Below are 20,645 nucleotides of genomic sequence, written 5' to 3'. Positions count from 1 at the left end.
AAATGCACATTTCATGGATTGATAAAATTGTACAGGATTGTAGATTTTATAAGTTTGTGGATTCAAGACTTTAGAAATGCTGGTCCATTTCTAATAAGTTCTGTGTATGACTTTCTAATTGGGCAAATATGTGTTTTAAAAAATACTGAATTTAATATGTGCCTTTCCTTTTTTTTTAGAGTGTTTGTAGTTTAACCCCCTAATTGGAATTAGGAAGATTAATCCCAGACATGAAGAGATTAAAGAACAACCATTTACATATCTCATTGAAGAATCCAAAAAATAAGTAAGTGATAAGCCTTAAATTTACTAAATGTTAAGGATAATTCTCAGCCTTGGTTAATAGAATAGGGAATACATGTATACTTTCTTTCATGATTAATGTAAACTGCATATAAATGAAATTTGGCAAACTCACAATTTAAAGATCTTGTTTTATGCTTATAATTGATTTAAAATACTACAGCGTAGGCAGGATGCCAGTGATAATATGTATGTGGTAGCCACAGTCACTTTCTCTAAAATTTAAATTCAATTTAATTAACATACAGTATAGTATTGGTTTCAGAGGTAGAATTTAGTGATTCATCAGTTTCAAAATAACATCTAGTGTTCATTCCATCGACTTCCGTCATTAATGCCCATCTCCCAGCTACCCCATCCCCCCGTGTACCTTATCCCTTGACCTACCTCCCATCCAGCAACCCTCAGTTTGTTTCCTAGAGTTAAGAGTCTCTTATGATTGGTATCCCTCTCTGATTTCATCTAATTTTTTCCTTCCCTTCCCCTATGTTCATCTGTTTTGTTTCTTAATTTCCACATAGGAGTGAAATCATATGATAATTGTTTTTTTTTGGGGGGGGTAGACTTATTTTACTTAGCATAATACCCTCCAGTTCCATCCATGTCATTGCAAACAGCAAGATTCCATTCTTTTTAGTGGCTGAGTAATATTCCATTGTATACATATACACCACCTCTTCTTTATCCATTTGTTGTTGGACATCTGGGATCTTTCCATAGTTGGGCTACTGTGGACTTAGGTGCTATAAACACTGGGGTGCACATACTCCTTCCAGTCATTATGTTTGTATCCTTTGGGTAAATACCTACTAGTGCAATGGCTGGGTCATAGGGTAGTTCTATTTTAAACATTTTGAGGATCCTCCATACTGTTTTCCAGAGTGCCTGCACCAGTTTGCATTTCCACCACCAGTATAAGAGGGTTCCCTTTTCTCTGCATCTTCGCCAACTTCTATTCTTTCCAGAGTTGCTAATTTTAGCCAGTCTGACTGGTGTAAGGTGGTATCTCATTCTGGTTTGATTTGCATTTTCCTGATGCTGGGCGGTGTTCTGCATTTTTTCATGTGTCTGTTCTCCATTTGTATGTCTTCTTTGGAGAAATGTCTGTTCATGTCTTCTGCCCATTCCTTGACCAGATTTTTTGTTTTTTTTTTTTTTTTTTTGGTGTTGAGGTTGATAAGTTCTTTGTAGATTTTGGATACTAGCCCTTAACTGATAAGACATTTGCAAATATCTTCTCCCATTCTGGAGGTTGCTTTTAGTTTTGTTGACGGTTTTCTTTGCTGAGTCACAGCCACTTTTAGCTTCTCCTCTGAGACACCTGGATGCCCTATTAGGGCTGCTCTGTCCTTTCTGGGGAGGTGACCATTTTGAGATGGCCACTACAAGGGCTTTAGTTGTCCTGTCTCAATCAATATGTGAAACACTGTTAATTACCCCAGGGAAGGTCACAGATTTTTATTAGTGAGGAGTGGCTTGCAAATCAGCATGATAGATGTTAGAGACCTATGACTACTCAGGATCTGTGAATTGGTTAAAACAAATAGTAATAGTTACCTTTGCAAGAGTTGTAATGAGGACCAATTGAAATATCTGTGAAACATCAGGACAATGCCTGGCACTTAATAAATACCACTTAAATGTTCATGAGATGAAATATCACTTTTGTGATATTCTTTCTTTAATTTTAAGAAATTTATTTTTCATTTTTTTTTCTTAGACATCTATAATCCAAGTGTTGATCTGTTTTTATCCTTTGTATCAACTGGCTTTTCTTTTGTATGTTCTATTTTTTTCCTACTATTTTCTTGGAGAGTGTCTCAACCTTGTCTTCCAACTCCAGATTAATTTGCTTTTCATATGTATCCAAACTACTATGTATCCCATGAAATGATTCTTTATTTCAACAATTGGACTTTTAAGTTTAAGATACCCTCTTGTGTGTGTGTGTGTGTGTGTGTGTGTGTGTGTAGAAGTTCCTTTTAATGAGCGTATAAGCAGCGGTAGAATCCTGGCCTTACAGTAAAAAAAATGTCATTCGCTGTATGCCTGCAGGTGTTTTACTAGACCTTTCCTGGTCTCAGTCTTTTGTTTTTTTTTTTGTTTTTATTTTTAGTTTCAGAAGTAGAATTTCATGATTTATCAGTTTTAACACCCAGTGCTCATCGCATCAAGTGCCTTCCTTGATGCCCATCCTGCAATTCTCCCTTCCCTCCACCCGCCGCCCTTTCCCAAAACCCTCAGTTGATTTATTCGAGCTCAGCATCTCTTAAGGTTTGCTTCCCTCTCAATTTTCATCTTATTTTTCCTTCCCTTCCCCCTACTTTGTTTCTTAAATTCCACATGTGAGTGAAATCATATGGTATTTGTCTTTCTCTGACTGACTTATTTTGCTTACGTTTTTCCTTAAGATTTCTTATTCTCATTTCACTTACTATCCTCTTCCCTTGTACCTTTAAAAGGGTATTTCTTTTCATTTTTTTAAAAGATTTTATTTATTTATTTGACAGAGAGAGATCACAAGTAGGCAGAGAGACAGGCAGAGAGAGAGGGGGAAGCAGGCTCCCTGCCAAGCAGAGAGCCCGATGTGTGGGGCTCGATCCCAGGACCCTGGGATCATGACCTGAGCTGAAGGCAGAGGCTTAATCCACTGAGCCACCCAGGTGCCCTTTAACGGTATTTTAATGCATACTTAAAATGTTGGTCTGTATGGTCCAATGGTTCTGTTTCAGATGGTATGTGTTGTTCAGTTTGTTGTATTTTGTTTTCAGTGATTATACTCCTTAGGTATCTAATTTTGTTTTGTGATCTTACATTCCTTGTGGCCATTGACCCCTTGTCTGGTAACTTGTATTAGGGAAGGGCTAATGATTGGCTTGGGACAATTTCAGTCTGTAGCTGTTCTTAAAGCATAATTATTAATAGCATGTCTGTTCCACTTTCAGAAGTATCCTCTGTCGGATGAGGTAATACAAGTCATCCTTGTTCAAAGCTGGGACCTAAGGTTTATCTTTCTCAGTATATTTAACATGAGGGCGATAGCCGGGGGACAGAGAGTCTGCAGAACAGCGAAACACTGTGACCCAGGTAATTTCTGTAGCCAGGATACATCACTTTTAAGGTCCTGGACAAAGGCAGCATTGGAGAAGGTAATGTTCTAGGTTGTTCACCTTGGCCTTGGAGGTAGGAGAGAGGTAAAAGCCCAAGGATTGCTCTTCAGCCTTTCCCTGCTTTTATTAACTAACCTAAAGTTACCCAAATTTTATTCCAATTACTTCTGGGTAGTTGCTACTAAGAATGGTAGTGACTATCTCTGGGGAAAGGCAAGAACAGAACTTAAAATTTTCCCTTCCACTCAGCCGCTCAAGACTGCCCATAGCATTCTTTTCCTGTCTGCTAGTTAAGGGACAGCTGTATCTCCTTGAGAGTCATAGGGTTTGTGGTATTGTTAGTTTTTTAAATCTATACTTTAGTTTAATTTCTGTAGTTTTGGAGGAAGAGTATCCTATGGATAGGAATCCAAAATTTCCCAGGAAATTATGGGAATGTAGTACTTTGGAAATCTTGAAGTGTTTTTGAAACTTAAATATTATCTGTTTGTGTTGTTGTCACTGATTTTTTTTTTCATATTTGTCATATTGGTATTTTTGATACAACATTTGGTGAGGAGGGCAGGCGGCCTAAAAACTTGTAATGTTTGTGAGATGATGAACTTCAGCACGAGTTTATGAAGTAGACACATGCAAAGTGCGTTTTCAGTGTGTCTTATTTTACAGGTGACGAAGTTAAACTGTAGAGAGATTACGTTATCCAACCCAGTGCTTTGGTGGCAGGAAGTCTTGACTTTGGATAACTTATCCAGATACCTCTTTGTGATGATCTGAGAGAAAAATCATTCTGAACACTTGTTCTGTTTCCACTTCTGAAAAATCCTTTAAACATTCTTGTTTATTTATTCTATACCAAATGATGGCCAGAGACTAGCCCTTGGCACTGGAATATTAATTGTTTTGGCAGTTCCTTTATTTCTGTGTCCTTTGCTACCTGTTACCTGGATCCACCTCCCTGTGCCCATGGTCAGATCATTCATATATCTCAACTTGATTCCAGAATGTATGAATGGTTGACAAAACGGAGTAGAAAGGTGGTATAATCACAAAAACTACACCTCCCTTAATTCCTTCTCTTCCCAGTGCACAAACAAAGAGCTGAGAGTCTGTCTCAGAGGTTCCATTGCTGTACCCTGAAACTTCCTGTTGTTTCTGTCATGTTTCCCCGGGATTTTATTTGTCATGTCCTAAAATTCTGTCAGGAAAAGGAACCTGATTGCTTTCCAAAATGTCTGATTTTAATTTTTATATGTTTTTTACTTTTTAACAGAGTTGTGGATTCTTTCTTAGCATCCTCTGATGGCAGCGATGCCAAGAGGTAAGTTGACTTGACTGATCTGAGTACCAAAAGGTAATAGAGAGCATTGGTAGCAGCAAGAGGTTTCCATAAAAGATTGTAAGCTTCTATAGGTAACTGTCTTTCTTTTGCGGTCTAAGTAGAAAAAAAAAGTCATAAGAGCAAGACTTTCTACTTAAAGTTTGTTTGGGACCCTGAGTAATCAAAGCTCTTAGGAAACTCTCATAATGTCTACAGTGAGATACTGCTAAAGTGGGCCAGGTGAAGAGAGGATCCTGTTATTTGAGCAAGAAGAGGTGGCAGTGGACAGGGTGCAGTGGATCTCTCCACAGAAAAGAATGGAGCTGGGACCCTGGGTGGCTTAATCAGTTAAGTATTGCCTCCTCTGCTCCTCTGCCTCTCCCCCTTACTCCACATTGTCCCACTTATGCTCTCTCTGAGAAATAAATAAATAAAATCTTAAAAAATAAAAGAAAAAAGAATGGAGATAATAGACCTTGATATGTCCCCTTTACTCCCCAGAGATTTGCAACCATCTAAAACTGGTGTCTTGGGTGCCTGGGAGGCTCAATCATTAAGCATCTGCCTTTGGCTTAAGTCATGACCCCAGGGTCCTGGGATCGAGGCCCATATCAGGTTTCCTGCTCGGCAGAAAGCCTGCTTCTCCCTCTCCTACCTCTCCCTGCTTGTGTTCCCTCTCTCTGTGTGTCTCTCTGTGAAATAAATAAATAAATAATCCTAGAATAAATAAAATAAAACTGGTGTCCCAAACGTAAACCCACCATCGTATTGGAGGAAGACCCTGCCTCAAGTGTGCAGTTTTCTGAACCAAACTGAGGAACAGAAAATACTTACATGACACATGAAGAATAAGGATATAGTGAAGGAACTTGATAATCAGGAAATAACCCGAAAGGCTGTTTACCTACAAGCCAAGATTGTATTTTGAAGTAAATTCAAGTCAGTGCAGTTCGTTAGGAAAGTTGAGTTTAGCAGTAAAGAATTGCACTTATCTTGATATGTTAGGCTTTTCCGACAGAACTGAAATTTTTAATAAAATTATATAAAACCCCTTTTCTTTTTTTTTTAAGGTCTGATGTTCATTTTTTAGAAAATTTCTTTTCAGCGTAACAGTATTCATTGTTTTTACACCACACCCAGTGCTCCATGCAATCCGTGCCCTCCTTAATACCCACCACTGGGCTCACCTAACCTCCCACCCCCTGCCCCTTCAAAACCCTCAGGTTGTTTTTCAGAGTCCATAGTCTCTCATGGTTCACCTCCCCTTCCAATTTCCCTCAACTCCCTTCTCCTCTCCATCTCCCCATGTCCTCCATGTTATTTGCGATGCTCCACCAATAAGTGAAACCATATGATTATTGACTCTCTCTGCTTGACTTATTTCACTCAGCATAATCTCTTTCAGTCCCGTCCATGTTGCTACAAAAGTTGGGTATTCATCCTTTCTGATGGAGGCATAATACTCCATAGTGTATATGGACCACATCTTCCTTATGCATTCATCCATTGAAGGGTGTCTTGGTTCTTTCCACAGTTTGGCGACCGGGGCCACTACTGCTATAAACATTGGGGTACAGATGGCCCTTCTTTTCCCTACATCTGTATCTTTGGGGTAAATACCCAGTAGTGCAATTGCAGGGTCATAGGGAAGCTCTATTTTTATTTTCTTGAGGAATCTCCAGGCTGTTTTCCAAAGTGGCTGCACCAACTTGCATTCCCACCACTAGTGTAAGAGGGTTCCCCTTTCTCCACATCCTCTCCAACACATGTTGTTTCCTGTCTTGCTAATTTTGGCCATTCTAACTGGTAAAAGGTGGTATCTCAATGTGGTTTTAACTTGAATCTCCCTAATGGCTAGTGATAATGAACATAAAACCGCATTTCTAAGGAAAATTGAAATAGTGGTTTCCAAATAGCTAATTTACAAAGGTTTTTTTTGTTGTTGTTGTTTTTTTTTTTTTTTAGAATTCAACCAGTTTACAAATTGAAGACAACTTCTTCTTCTTTTTTTTTTTTTTAAAAAGATTTTTATTTATTTATTTGACAGACAGAGATCACAAATAGGCGGAGAGGCAGGCAGAGAGAGAGGAGGAAGCAGGCTCCCCGCTGAGCAGAGAGCTGGATGTGGGGCTTGATCCCAGGACTTTGGGATCATGACCCGAGCTGAAGGCAGAGGCTTTAACCCACTGAGCCACCCAGGCGCCCCTGAAGACAACTTCTAACTAAGCTCAGAAAAGTTTGGCTTTGATACAAAAGTTGGCTATTCATCCTTTCTGATGGAGACCTAATACTCCATTGTACAAATGGACCACGTCTTCTTTATCCATTAAGTCTGTTGAAGGGCATCTTGGCTCTTTCCACAGTTTGGTGGTTGTGGCCCTTGCTGCTATGAATATTGGGGTGTTTGTATCAACATGGATGGGACTGGAAGAGATTATGCTGAGTGAAATAACTCAAGCAGAGAGGGTCAATTATCCTATTGTTTCACTTGTAGAACATAAGGAATAACATGGAGGACATTAGGAGAAGGAAAGGAAAAGTGAATTGGGGGAAATCAGAGAGGTACACGAAGCATGAGAGACTGTGGACTCTGAGAAACAAACTGAGGGTTTTGGAGGGGAGGGGAGGGGAGGGCTAGGTGAGCCTGGTGGTGGGTATTAAGGAGGGCACATATTGCATGGAGCACTGGGTGTGGTGCATAAAGAATGAATCTTGGAACACTGAAAAAATAAAGTTTAAAAAAAGTTTGGCTTTGAAGTCATTGGGGTCTGATCATAGATGTTTTTAATTCTTTAGAAATAATCTAAATGAATTCATATCTGGAATCTCTAATGAAGTCACCAATGCAGGATAAGGTGTATTGAAGGGGGTAGAGAAATTCAGTCCAGAGTATCCATGACAGTATAGAATCTTCTGGACAAGTATCTAAATTTTATTCTAAAAAGTTAGGATTTTCTGTGAGCTAACAAATCATGTTTAGCTAGCAAATCATGTTTACTGTAACTTTGAGATTTAATAAATTCTTGTTGATCAAAATAAATTGGTCACATCACAGGTCCATGTAGGAAATCTCTGATAAGTTTTTCCATTTGTTGGTGTTTATAATAAGCTAGACCAACTCTTTAGCCACAGTGATAGTTATGAAAACCTTGATTTTTTCCTAATTCATGTGAGTAAATCGTGTTGCAGTCTGGGGGGAGGAAGCTATAGATGGATCTCTTATTTCGGCAGAGGGAAAGTTTATTCTGAAGCAGGAATAAAATGGAAAGCTATGGAAAGATGTCAGTGTGGACAGGGAGGGTATATAATCTTTTTTAATTTTCAGAAAAGTACCATATTTTAAAGAAAATTTTTTCTGTTTATCACACTTAAATGATCTAGGTTGAAAATGTGACTAGATCTTAGAGAGTAATTTTATCAGTCTTTTAAAATAGAGAAATGTAGAATACTACTTAATCTTCAATTGTGTTCCTTTCTCATTTTTTTGCTGGATGTATTCTGATTCCCCATTTTGTTGGTTTTGTCCGAGTAGTGTGACTAACAGAATGTGAACACGTTTTGCTGATTAAATTTTTACTCATTGGAGTTCATTTGACTTGTATCTAAGTAATCTGACTAAGGGTACTTGCTATTGCTCTGAGCTGAAGGCATTTTTACTCAAGCCAAGGAAAGAATACATTTTAAAAATCACAGATATCTGAAAAGAAATAGTCATGGGATTTTTCTGCTTCTCTCCTGGCCAGTTATTCAGCTATTTAATGTCAGTGTTGGAGAATGAGCAGTGCTGAAGAAGAAACCAGCTGGTCACTGGTGGAATTCATTTGTTGTCTAGACAAAGATTATGTGGAAGATATAGGGCCAATTAATAACTACAAATGCTTCTTCAAATTACCTGTAATTTTCTCTTAAAATTTTTTAAAATTCCAGTATAATTAGCAAATAATGTTAATAGTTTCATGTGTACATTATAGTGATTCAGCAATTCTATACATTACTCAGTGTTCATCATGATAAATGTATTTAATCCTCTTCCCCTATTTCATCTGATCCCTCTCACCTGCCCCCAGGTAACTTCAGTTTATTCTCTATTTAAGGATCTCTTTTTTGCTTTGTCTCTTTTTTACTTTGTTTGTTTTTTTTTTGCATCTTAAATTCCACATGTAAGTGAAATCATAGTACCTTTATCTTTCTCTGACTGACTTCACCTAGCATTATGCCCTCTAGATCCATCCATGTTGTTGCAAATGGCAAGATTTCATTCTTTTCTATAACTGAATAATATTCCATTTTTGGTTGGGTGTATCCTCTCTCTTCTTTATCCATTCATCTATGGATGGACACTCGGGTTGTTTCCATACTTTGGTTATTGTAAATAATGCTGCAAAAAGAATAGGGGTTGCATATCTTATTGAATTAGTGTTTTCATATTCTTTGGGTAAATACCCAGTGTTGGAATTATTGGGTCATATGGCAGTTCTATTTTTAATATTTTTTTAAAGAAAGTGGATTTTTTTTTAAAAATATTATTCATTTATTTGACAGAGAGAGATCACAAGTAGGCAGAGAGGCAGGCAGAGAGGGGAAGGGAAGCAGGCTCCCTGCTGAGCAGAGAGCCTGATGAGGGGCTCGATATGAGGGTCCTGGGACCATGATCTGAGCTGAAGGCAGAGGCTTTAACCCACTGAGCCACCCAGGAACCCCACTATTTTTTAATTTTTTGAGGAACCTCCATACTGTTTTCCACAGTGGCTGTTCCAGTTTATATTCCCATCAATAGTGCATGAGGATAACATTTTTCTCCACATTCTTGCCAACATTTCTTGTTTCTTGATTTTAGCCATTCATTTTGACAGGTGTGAGGTAGTAGTATCTCATTGTAGTTTTGATTTGCATTTTCCTGATGATAAGTGATGTTGAGCATCTTTTCAAGTGTTTGTTGCCCATTTGTCTTCTTCAGAAAGATGTCTAGTCAGGATTTTTGCCCATTTTTAATTAGATTATTTATTTTTAATAGTTTATTTTTGCTTTTGTTTCTCTTGCCTCAGGACAGATATTTAGAAAAATGTTTCTATGGCCAGTGTCAACAGAAATTATTGTCTTTATTTTCTTCTAGGATTTTTGTAGTTTCCGGTCTCAAATTACTTACTTACTTACTTACTTACTTACTTAATTAATTAATTTAACATAGTATTTGCTTTTTTAAATTTAAAATCAATTAGCCAACATATTCATCATTAGTTTTTGGTGTAATGTTTAATGATTCATTAGTTGCCTATAACACCCAGTGCTAATCCCACACTTGTGAGTTTATTTTTGTGAACTGTAGGAAAGTGGTCTAGTTTCATTGGACCTATTTTGCATGTCGCTGTCCAGTTTCCCCAGCACCAGTTGAAGAGACTGGCTTTTTCTCATTGTATATTCTTGGTTCCTTAGTTGTAGTTTAATTTGACTCTATAAGTGCATGTTTATTTCTGGGCTCTCTATTCTGTTACATTGATTTATGTGTCTGTTTTGTGCTAGCACAATACTGTCTTGATTACTACAGCTTTATAGTATATCTTGAAACCTTGGATTATTATACATGCATTTTTGTTGTTCTTTCTCAAGATTGCTCTGGCTTCGGGCACCTGGGTGGCTCAGTGGGTTAAAGCCTCTGCTTTCAGCTCAGGTCATGATCCCAGGGTCGTGGGATCGAGCCTCTCATTGGGCTCTCTGCTCAGCGGGGAGCCTGCTTATCCCTCTCTCTCTGCCTGCTGCTCTCTGCCTACTTGTGATCTCTGTCTTTCAAATAAATAAATAAAATCTTAAAAAAAAAAAAAAAGATTGCTCTGACTGTTCAGTGTCTTTTGTGGTTCCATACAAATTTTAGGATTGTTCTAGTTCTGGAAAAATACAGTTTGTATTTTGAACAGGAATTGCATTGAATCTATTAATTGCTTTGGGTAGTTTTAACAAGATTAATTCATCTAATCCATGAGTACAGAATACCTTTGTATTTGTTTATGTTGCCTTCAGTTTCTCTTATCAATGTTGTATAGTTTCAGAGTACAGGTCTTCCATCTCCTTGGTTAAGTTTGTTACTAGGTATTTTTATTTTGGTGCAATTGTAAATGGGACTCTTTTCTAAATTTCTTTTTCTGCTACTACTTTTTTATTAGTCTGTAGAAAATCTACTGATTTCTGGGTATTGTATCCTGCATCTTTGCTGACTTCATTTATTCTTTTATTTTTTTTTAAGATTTTATTTATTTATTTGACAGAGTGAGAGATCACAAGTAGGCAGAGAGGCAGGCGGGGGCGGGGGCAGGGGAAGAAGGCTCCCCGCCAAGCAGAGAGCCCGATGCAGGACTCGATCCTAGGACCCTGAGATCATGTCCTGTGCCAAAGGCAGAGGCTTAACCCACTGAGCCACCCAGGTGCCCTTCATTTATTCTAAAGGTTTGTTGTTGTTGTTGTTGTTGTTGTTGTTTGTGTGTGTGTGGAGTCTGTAGGGGTTCTATGAATAATAATAGGAAATAGTGAGTTTAAATTCTTCCTTGCCAATATAGATGACTCTTATTTCTTTGTTTTCTTTCTCATGTTTTCTTTGTTTCATCTGATTGCTGTGGCTAGGATTTCCACTACTATGTTGAATAAAAGCGGTGAGAGTGGACATGCTTGACTTGTTCCTGATCTCAGAGGAAATGCTTTGTTTTTCATCATTAACTATAATGTCAGCTGTGGGTTTTTCATATATGGCCTTTATTGTATAAAGGTATATTCCCCCTAAACCAACTTTGTTGAGAGTTTTTATCATGAATGGATGTTGAATTTTGTCAAATGCTTTTTCTGCATCTAATGAGATGATCATATAATTTTTATCCTCCATTTTATTGACTTTGTATATCACATTGATTTGTGAATATTAAATCATCACTGAATCCCTGGTATAAATTTCACTTGAATATGGTGAATGATTCTTTTAATATATTGTTGAATGTGATTTTTCTAATATTTTGTTTAGAATTTTTGCATCTGTGTTCATCAGTGACATTGACCTATAGTTTTCTTTGTTTGTGGTGTCTTTGCTTTTGGTATCAGGGTAATGCTCACCTCATATTATGAATTTGGTAGTTTTCCCTCCTCCTCTATTTTTGGAATGAGGTGAGAATAGGTATTCATTCTCCTTTAAATGTTTGGTAGACTATACCAGCAAATCCATGATGGTCTGCATTTACATTTGGGAGGAATTTTTTGATTATAAATTCAATTTCATTCCTAGTAATTGCCTATTCAGATTTCTATTTCTTTCCAATTCAGTTTTGGAAAATTGTATGTTTCTAGAAATTTATCCATTTCTTCTGGGTCACCTAATTTGTTGGCATATATTTCTCATAGTATTTTATTTTTCTTTTTTAAGATTTTATTTATTTATTTGACAGACAGAGATCACAAGTAGGCAGAGAAGCTGGCAGAGGGGGGGGGGGGGAAGCAGGCTCTCAGATGAGCAGAGATCCCGATGTGGGGCTCAATCCCAGGACCCTGAGATCATGACCTGAGCCAAAGGCAGAGGCTTGACCCACTGAGCCACTCAGGCACCCCTCTCATAGTATTTTCTTATAATTCTTAATTTTTCAGTGGTGTCTGTTTTCTTCATCTGTTTGATTTTATTTACTTAGGTCTTTTTTTCCTTAATGAATCTGACTAAGGCTTGTCAGTTTTGTTGATCTTTTCAAAAAACCAACCCTTGGTCACACACACACACACACACACACACACACACACACACACATATTTAGGTACCTACAAACTATAGCTGAATTTGAAATAGATGGAAGTGCAAAAGCAGATGCATATTGGAGTTAGGCTCAGTAGTCAAGAAAAGTTTTAAAATCACTCTTGATCCATTAAGGGTTCTCTACAGGTCTAAGAATTTTTTTTCTACCATATAAAGCTGCATTTCTAGGGGAAAATGAAATACTTCTTTCCAAATAGCCGAATTACATGAGATTTTTTTAGTGTTCAACCACATTATGATTTTTAGATAAAGTGAAGCTTATTTGAATGAAAAAAGTATGTAAGATGTTTGATCAGATACATTTTATCCTTTAGTTCTGATCGGAATGAATTGACCTCAGCAACTGATAAGGAGGTCACCAATAAAAGATGAAATAAACATATGTAAAAATAAACCAGAGATATTCAACACAGAGTTTCTTGGACACTCTAAAATGTTGGAAGTCTCCACTTCTTTATGTAACATATTTTTTATCTAGTTTGGTAGAAACTAGATCAGGTAGATCTAGTTAGATCTGATAGAAACTCAGGTCTTCCTATCTGAGTTACCAGCAGCCAAAACTCTTAGAAAACTATCAGACTGTTGTATGAGATTCTACTAGAATGGGCTGTATTAGTATTCTAGGGCTGCTGTAACAAAATATCACAAAACTGAATCGTTTAAAACAACAGAAATTCATTGTCTCAGTCTTAGAGGCTAGAAGTTGATATCAGGCTCAGTAGGGTTGTTTTCTTCTGAGGGCTGTGAGCAAGAATCTATTCCACACCCCTCTCCTAGCTTCTGGTAATTGCTGTCAATCTTTGCTGTTCCACGGTATGTAGAATCATTGCTCCAATCTCTACCTTAATCTCTACATAGGTGAAGTATGTGTGTTTGTGTCTACATTTTTCCTTTGTCTTAGGACACCAATCATACTGGATTAGGAGCCCACCCTAAACCAGTATGACTGTGTCTTAATTACACCTACAGCAACCCTATTTCCAATAAGGTCACATGCTGAGTTACAAGGGATAAGATTACAACATATCCATTTTAGGTGGGACAATATTCAACTTATCATATTTGACAAGTGAGGAGAGAGTCCTATTTAGAGCCAGAAGAATAATGGCAGTAGACTGGGAACAGAAAAGGCCTTAGTAGGGAATAATGGAACTAACAGACACTGGGTCTACCCCATAGCCTCCAGAGCTTATGTGAGATAGGCCTGAAGCTCAAATCCACTATCATGGTGGATAGAGCCACTGCCTTAGACCTGCATTGCTTGACCCTGTCTAAGAGGCAGGAAAGATGACCATGATGGGTCAAAGTAAGAAGGTGATGGAAGGACTTGCAAATCAGGAATTTAAATGGAGTAAGAGGGATGTGTACACTATAAACTGAAGTTGAAATGAAATAAATGCCACCACAAAAAGCTTATATAATTGGGGATTAGGGACAGGTATAGAACTTAAATTACATAAAAAGAGAAAAATAAAAAACAAAAAAGAAAAAAAAGAACTTAAATTACTTAAACCTTGATGCTTACTATTTTCACAATTCTAAGATACCAGTCACCGCCATATGATGTCTTATTCCTTTAAAAAAAATTTAATTCCAGTATAAGTAACAGACAGTATTATATTAGTTTCAGGTGTACAATGGGGATTCAACAATTTTATACATTGCTCAGTGCTTGTCACCATATGTGTGCTCTTAGTCCTCTTTCATCTGTTTCACCCAACCCCCCTACGCTGGGTAACCTAGTTAAGAGTCTTGTTTTTCTGACTTTTTGAGGAACCTCCATACTATCTTCCAGAGTGGCTGTACAAGCTTGCATTCTCACCAACAGTGAGAATGTCTCTACATCCTTGTGGAAAAAGTATAAAACACTGATGAAAGAAATGGATGCATTTCTCCACATCCTTGCCAATGTTTGTTGTTTTCTGACTTGTTAATTTTAGCCATTCTGACTGGTGTGAGGTGCTATCTCATTGTGGTTATGATTTTTATTTCCCTGAGGCCCAGTGATGTTGAGTACTGTTTCATGTCCATCTACAAAGGAATGGATAAAGAAGATGTAGTAGATATATACAGTGGAATATTACTCAGCCATCAACAAATGAAATCTTACCATTTGCAATGACATTGAGGGGACTAGAGGGTATTATGATGAGCAAAGTAAGTCAATCATAGAAAGACAATGGTGATTTCATGCATATGTGGAATTTAAGAAACAAAACAGATCATAGGTGAAGGGAGGGAAAAATCAGATGAAATCAGAGAGGGAGACAGACCATAAGAAACTCTTAACTATAGGGAACAAACTGAGGGCTGCTGGAGGGGATGTGGGTGAGGGGATGGGATAACTGAGTGATGGGCATTAAAAAGGGCACGTGATATAAAGAGCACCGAGTGTTACATGCAACTGATTAGCCACTGAACTCTACCTACTGTCAACTGAATTTAAATAGAATTTTTAAAAAAGTTTGGGTTGTATTAAGGAGGTCATGTATTGCATGGAGCACTGGATATTATACACAAACAATGAATCATGGAACACTACATCAAAAACCGATGGTGAAATGTATGGTGACTTACATAACATAATGAAATTTAAAAAATAAAAAGTCTGGGTTTTTTGTTTCTTTACTCTTTGTTTTGTTTTTTTTTCAGTTCTACCTATGAGTGAAATTATATGGTATTTTTCTTTCTCTGACTTATTTCACTTAACGTTATACTTTCTAGATCCATCCATGTTGCAAATGGCAAAATTTCACTATTTTCTATGACTAATATTCATTTGTGAGTGTGTGTATATATGTGTTTTTACATATATGCATGCATACCACATCTTCTTTATCCATTCATCTATCAATGGGCAGTTCAGTTTTAGCCATTCTGAGAAGTGTCAGGTGATACCTCATTGTAGTTTTGATTTGCATTTCCCTGATGATGAGTGATGTTGAGCGTCTTTTCATATGCCTGTTGGCCCTCTAGATATCTTCTTTGGAGAAATGTCTGGTCATGACTTCTGCCCATTTTTAAATTGGATTATTTGATTTTTGGTGTTGTAGAAGTTCTTTATACATTTTGGATACTAATGCTTTATTGGATATGTCACTTGCAAATGTTTTCTCCCATTCAGTGGTTGTCTTTTAGTTTTGGTTGTTTCCTTTGCTGTGCAGAAACTTTTTATTTTGATATAGACCCAACAATTTATTTTTGCTTTTGTTTCCCTGACCTCAAGAGAACATATCTAGAAAGATTTTTCTCTAGCTAATGTCAGAAATTAGTGCCTGTACCCTTTTTATGATTTTAGATCTCACATTTAGGTCCTTTATCCATTTTGAGTTTATTTTTGTGTATGGAGTAAGAAATCAATCCAGTTTCATTCTTTTGCAGCTAAGTTTTCCAAACACCATTTCTTGACGAGACTATTCTTTTCCCCTTCCATATTCTTGCCTCCTTGTTGAAGATTAATTTGACTATATAATCATGAGCTTATATCTGGCCTCTATGATCTATGTGTCTGTTTTTATGCCAGTACTGTACTCTCTTGATTACTATAGCTTTGTGGTTTATCTCCAAATCCAGGATTGTGATACCTCCAGTTTTATTCTTTTTCAAGGTTGCTTTGGCTATATGTGGGTATTTTGTGGTCCACATGAATTTTAGGATTCTTTGTTCTAGTTCTATTAAAAACACTGGTAATTTCATAAGAATTGCATTGAGTCTGTAGGTTGCTTTGGGTATTATTTTGACAGTATTTTCCCAACTCCTGAGCATGGAATATTTTTCCATTTGTGTAATCTTCCATTTCTTTTACCAGTGTCTTATAGTTTCCAGAATATAGGTCTTCTGTCACCTTAGTTAAGTATTTCTAATTACTTTTTTGGTGCTATTGCAAATGGGAATGTTTTCTTTTTTTTTTTTTTTCTTCCTTTTTAATTTTTTTTTCTTTTCAGTGTAACAGTATTCATTGTTTTTGCACCACACCCAGTGCTCCATGCAATATGTGCCCTCTCTAATACCACCACCTGGTTCCCCCACCTCCCACCCCCTGCCCATTCAGAACCCTCAGATTCTTTTTCAGAGTCCATAGTCTCTCATGGTTCCTATCCTCTTCCAATTTCCCTCAACTCCCTTTCCTTTCCATCTCCCCTTGTCCTCCATGCTATTTGTTTATGCTCCACAAATAAGTGAAACCATATGATGATTGACTCTCTCTGCTTGACTTATTTCACTCAGCAGAATCTCTTCCAGTCCTGTCCATGTTGCTACAAATGTTGGATATTTATCCTTTCTGATGGAGGCATAATACTCCTTAGTGTATATGGACCACATCTTCCTTACCCATTCGTCCATTGAAGGGCATCTTGGTTCTTTCCACAGTCTGACGACCGTGGCCACTGCTGCTATAAACATTGGGATACAGGTGGTCCTTCTTTTCACTACATCTGTATCTTTGGGGGAAATACCCAGGAGTGCAATTGCATTTGCAAGTGCAGTTGTCATAGGGAGCTCTATTTTTAATTTCTTAAGGAATCTCCACACTGTTCTCCAAAGTGGCTGCACCAACTTGCATTCCCACCAATGGTGGAAGAGGGTTCCCCTTTATCCAAATCCCCTCCAACACATATAAACCTCATTGATAATAATAAACTGACACACCAAGTTCCAGGTTACTGATTTGCACATGGATTTCCAAAAATCAGCTGGTTCATATCCTAGACTGTTGTAACTATTTGAATGGAAAAAGTATATCTACAATTACCTGATGTCTGACAATGTACCTTTTTGATTCTTTAGCCCTGCCCAGAGTGAGTGGACTTTGGAAACCTATGAGGAATCCACCAGTGAAATGTGAGATATGCATATATAAATTTAAAATGATATATATAATCTCAACATATACATGCATGAAAGAATAAAGAGAGAGACTGAGATTTGTAAAAGTCACTCTCAGGAGTATCTGTGGCAGTAGAGAGTCTTCAAAACTGCTTCTGAGTCTTCTCTGTAATGTATATATGTAACTGTCTTTTTTTTTTTTTTTTTTTTAGATTTAGTTGAATAAAAGAATTCATAAGACAAATGCTTTTCCCCTAAGTAGGTTTGTCTCCTTTAGTAGCAGCCAAACCCTCAGATGAAAGTAAGGAGAAGAGAGAAAGCCCTGAGAACCAGGAATTTAAATGGATAAGAGGGATGGGTGCTTCCAAACTGAAACTGAATTTGAAATAGATTCTACCAGAAAAGGCTATTACACACTGGGAATAGGGTGACAGTATAGAACTTCTTATAAATTGATACATTATTAATAAGCCTAAGTCATTGGCATCTTTTATATAAAGCCTCATTTCTAATAAAGAATGAATTACTTGGTTCATTTAGGTGATAAGTAAATAATTTTTAAAGATTGACTGTTCATAAGTATAGAGCAATTGTAGGTATTTAAATGGAAAAAAAGTCAGTCTGACATTACATGTGGTGTCTATGTGCCTTTCTAATTCTTTAGCCCTGTCCAGAGTGAACGGACATCGGAAAACTATGAGGATTTCACCACTGGAATGTGAGCTATGCATGCATAAATTTAAAATGATATTTATAATCTCAACATACACTCATGGAACAGTAAAGAGAGAGACTGAGATTTGTAATAGTCAGTCTTGGGCATCCATGGCAATAGAGTATCTTTAATACTGCTTCTAAGTTCTTACTGTAGTGTATGTAGGTAACTTTCTATCTTCTTCTTCTTCTTCTTTTTAAGATTTAGTTGCATAAGAGTGGAAGCCATAAGAGGGATGCTTCTTTGCTTGAGTACATTTGTCTCCCTTAGTAGCAACCAAACCCTTAATGAAAGTAGGAAGACAGAAAGCCATGAGAACTAGGAATTTAAATAAATAAGAGGGATGGGTGCCTCCAAAATGAAATTGAATTTGAAATAATTTCTACAAAAAAGGCTGTTACACATTATAGTATAGAACTTCTTATGGATTGTATAGAACTTTTTATGGATTGATGGATTATTTATTTGTAGGTCTAACAAAGTCATTAGCATCTTTTTATTTTATTTTTTTGTGTTCCAAGATTCATTGTTTATACACCACACCCAGTGCTCCATGCAATACATGATCTCCTTAATGTCCACCACCAGGATCACCTAGTCCTTCACTCACCTCCCCCCCTCTAAAACCTTCTGTTTCTCAGAGTCCACAGCTTTGTCTCCCCCTCCTATTTCCCCCAATTCACTTTTGCTTTCCTTCTCCTAATGTCCTCCATGTTATTCCTTACGTTCCACAACTAAGTGAAAACATATGATAATTGACTCTCTCTGCTTGACTTATTTCACTCAATATATTCTCCTCCAGTCCCATCCATGTTGATACAAAGGTGGGGTATTCATCCTTTCTGATGGAGGCATAATACTCCATTCTATATATGGATCATATCTTCTTTATTGATTCATCTGTTGAAGGGTGTCTTGGCTCTTTCCACAGTTTGGCAATTGTGGCCATGGTTGCTATGAACATTGGGGTACTTATGGCTCTTCTTTTCATTACATGTGTACCCTTGGGGTAGATACACAGTAGTGCAATTTGCAGGGTGATAGCTTAGCTCTATCATTACCATCTTTAAAAAAAGCCCCATGTATAATAAAAAGTGACCTACCTGGTTCATTTAGGTGCTATATACATGAATTTATTTTAAAGATTTTATTTATTTATTTGAGAGAGAGAAATCACAAGTAGACAGAGAGGCAGGCAGAGAGAAAGAGAGAGAGAGAGGGAAACAGGCTCCCTGCTGAGCAGAGAGCCCGATGTGGGACTTGATCCCAGGACCCTGAGATCATGACCTGAGCCAAAGGCAGCAGCTTAACCCACTGAGCCACCCAGGCGCCCCTATATACATGAATTTTTAAAGGTTGACCAGATCAAATGTATACAGCAGTTGTAGCTATTCATATAGAAAAAAAGTCAGTCTAGAATTACATGTGGTGTCTGACTATGTGCCTCTTTCTTCTTTAGAAATGCCCTGACAGAAGTGAAATCAGATGGCTATGAAGTCAGCAGTAAATTGTGAGCTATAAATGAATAAAGATAAATATATATCCCTATGCACTCATATGAAAATATTTATATATTAAAACAGACACACACAAACATAAATGCACTGAGAGAAAGGGAAGTAAATGTCAACCTTCACATGAACACCCATGACAATACAATTTATTTGACTCTTTCTGAATCTTTTCAATGTAGCACCTATTGACAACTGTTTATCCTTTTTGGCTCCAGTTGCATTAAAGAAGAACAGGTCCTAGGAGGATCCTTCTTCCGCCTAGTGACGACCAAACAAAACCTTTCAGAGATTTCCAGAATGCCTGTGTATGAGACTTACTTGATTGGGTGAAGAAGGGACAGAATGCTATTAAAGACAGGAGGAGGTAGCAGTAGGCAGGGGGCAGAGGAGGTCTCAGCATAAAGAAAGGAGCTAATGAATCCTGGATCCTTCACCCTCCAGAGCTTTGCCACCATGTGAAGCCACTGTCCCAAAGCCACAGTCACGTGGAAATAGCCCCTGTTCCAGACCTGCCAGTTTCTTGACACCATCTGAGAGCAGGGAAGGCAAGCTTGAGAGGTGAAAGGTGGTGAAGGAGGGACTGGAGAAGCAGGAAATTAGATGGGAAAGAAGGAGGTATACCTGCAAATTGAGGGTGAATTTGAGATCAGTTCCACCATAACAGGCTGTTCCACACGGGCCAGGCCAGGCTGAGTAGTTCTGTATTTGATCCTGGAATCATCTGTGTTTTTCTAGGTCCATAATACTTATTAAAAACATGTAAATCTTCATTTCTAGAGCAAACGAGATATTAGGTTTCAAATAATTGATTCACACGTGAACTTTCTAAGTGTCAGTGAGTTTATAAGTTCAACTAAGAAAGTAAGTCTGGAAGTCATGTGATGTCTTACCCTGTCTGTTTTTAATCCTTTAGTCCTGGCCAGAGTGAATGGACAGCCTCGTCTACCGAAGAACTCTGCGAAGTGATGTGAGCTATGATGAATACATACATAAATAAGTATCTCTACACACACAAACACGCATGCACACACACACACACACACACACACACACACAAAACACACACACACTGAGATTTGGG

General features: G+C 37.6%; 1 protein-coding gene across 5 annotated transcripts in view; it reads left to right on the top strand.

Moving 5' to 3' along the window:
• Window positions 1-203: 203 nt before the first annotated feature.
• Window positions 204-20,645, top strand: part of LOC123392230 (phosphatidylinositol 3,4,5-trisphosphate 3-phosphatase TPTE2-like) — a 125,955-nt gene continuing 105,513 nt past the window's right edge. For all 5 annotated transcript variants that reach the window (XM_045080553.1, XM_045080549.1, XM_045080551.1 and 2 more), the window contains exons 1-5: window positions 204-286; window positions 4,684-4,731; window positions 17,297-17,350; window positions 18,000-18,053; window positions 20,478-20,531. In XM_045080553.1, the coding sequence (XP_044936488.1) occupies window positions 231-286; window positions 4,684-4,731; window positions 17,297-17,350; window positions 18,000-18,053; window positions 20,478-20,531 (266 nt within the window). In that variant the 5' untranslated portion in view covers window positions 204-230. The remainder of the gene's footprint in view (window positions 287-4,683; window positions 4,732-17,296; window positions 17,351-17,999; window positions 18,054-20,477; window positions 20,532-20,645) is intronic.

This window comes from Mustela putorius, unplaced genomic scaffold (assembly GCF_011764305.1).
Source record: "Mustela putorius furo isolate JIRA1106 unplaced genomic scaffold, ASM1176430v1.1 tig00000461_pilon_pilon_pilon, whole genome shotgun sequence".
Classification (NCBI taxonomy): Eukaryota; Metazoa; Chordata; class Mammalia; order Carnivora; family Mustelidae; genus Mustela; species Mustela putorius.
This window is presented reverse-complemented; position numbering and strand designations above follow the sequence as displayed.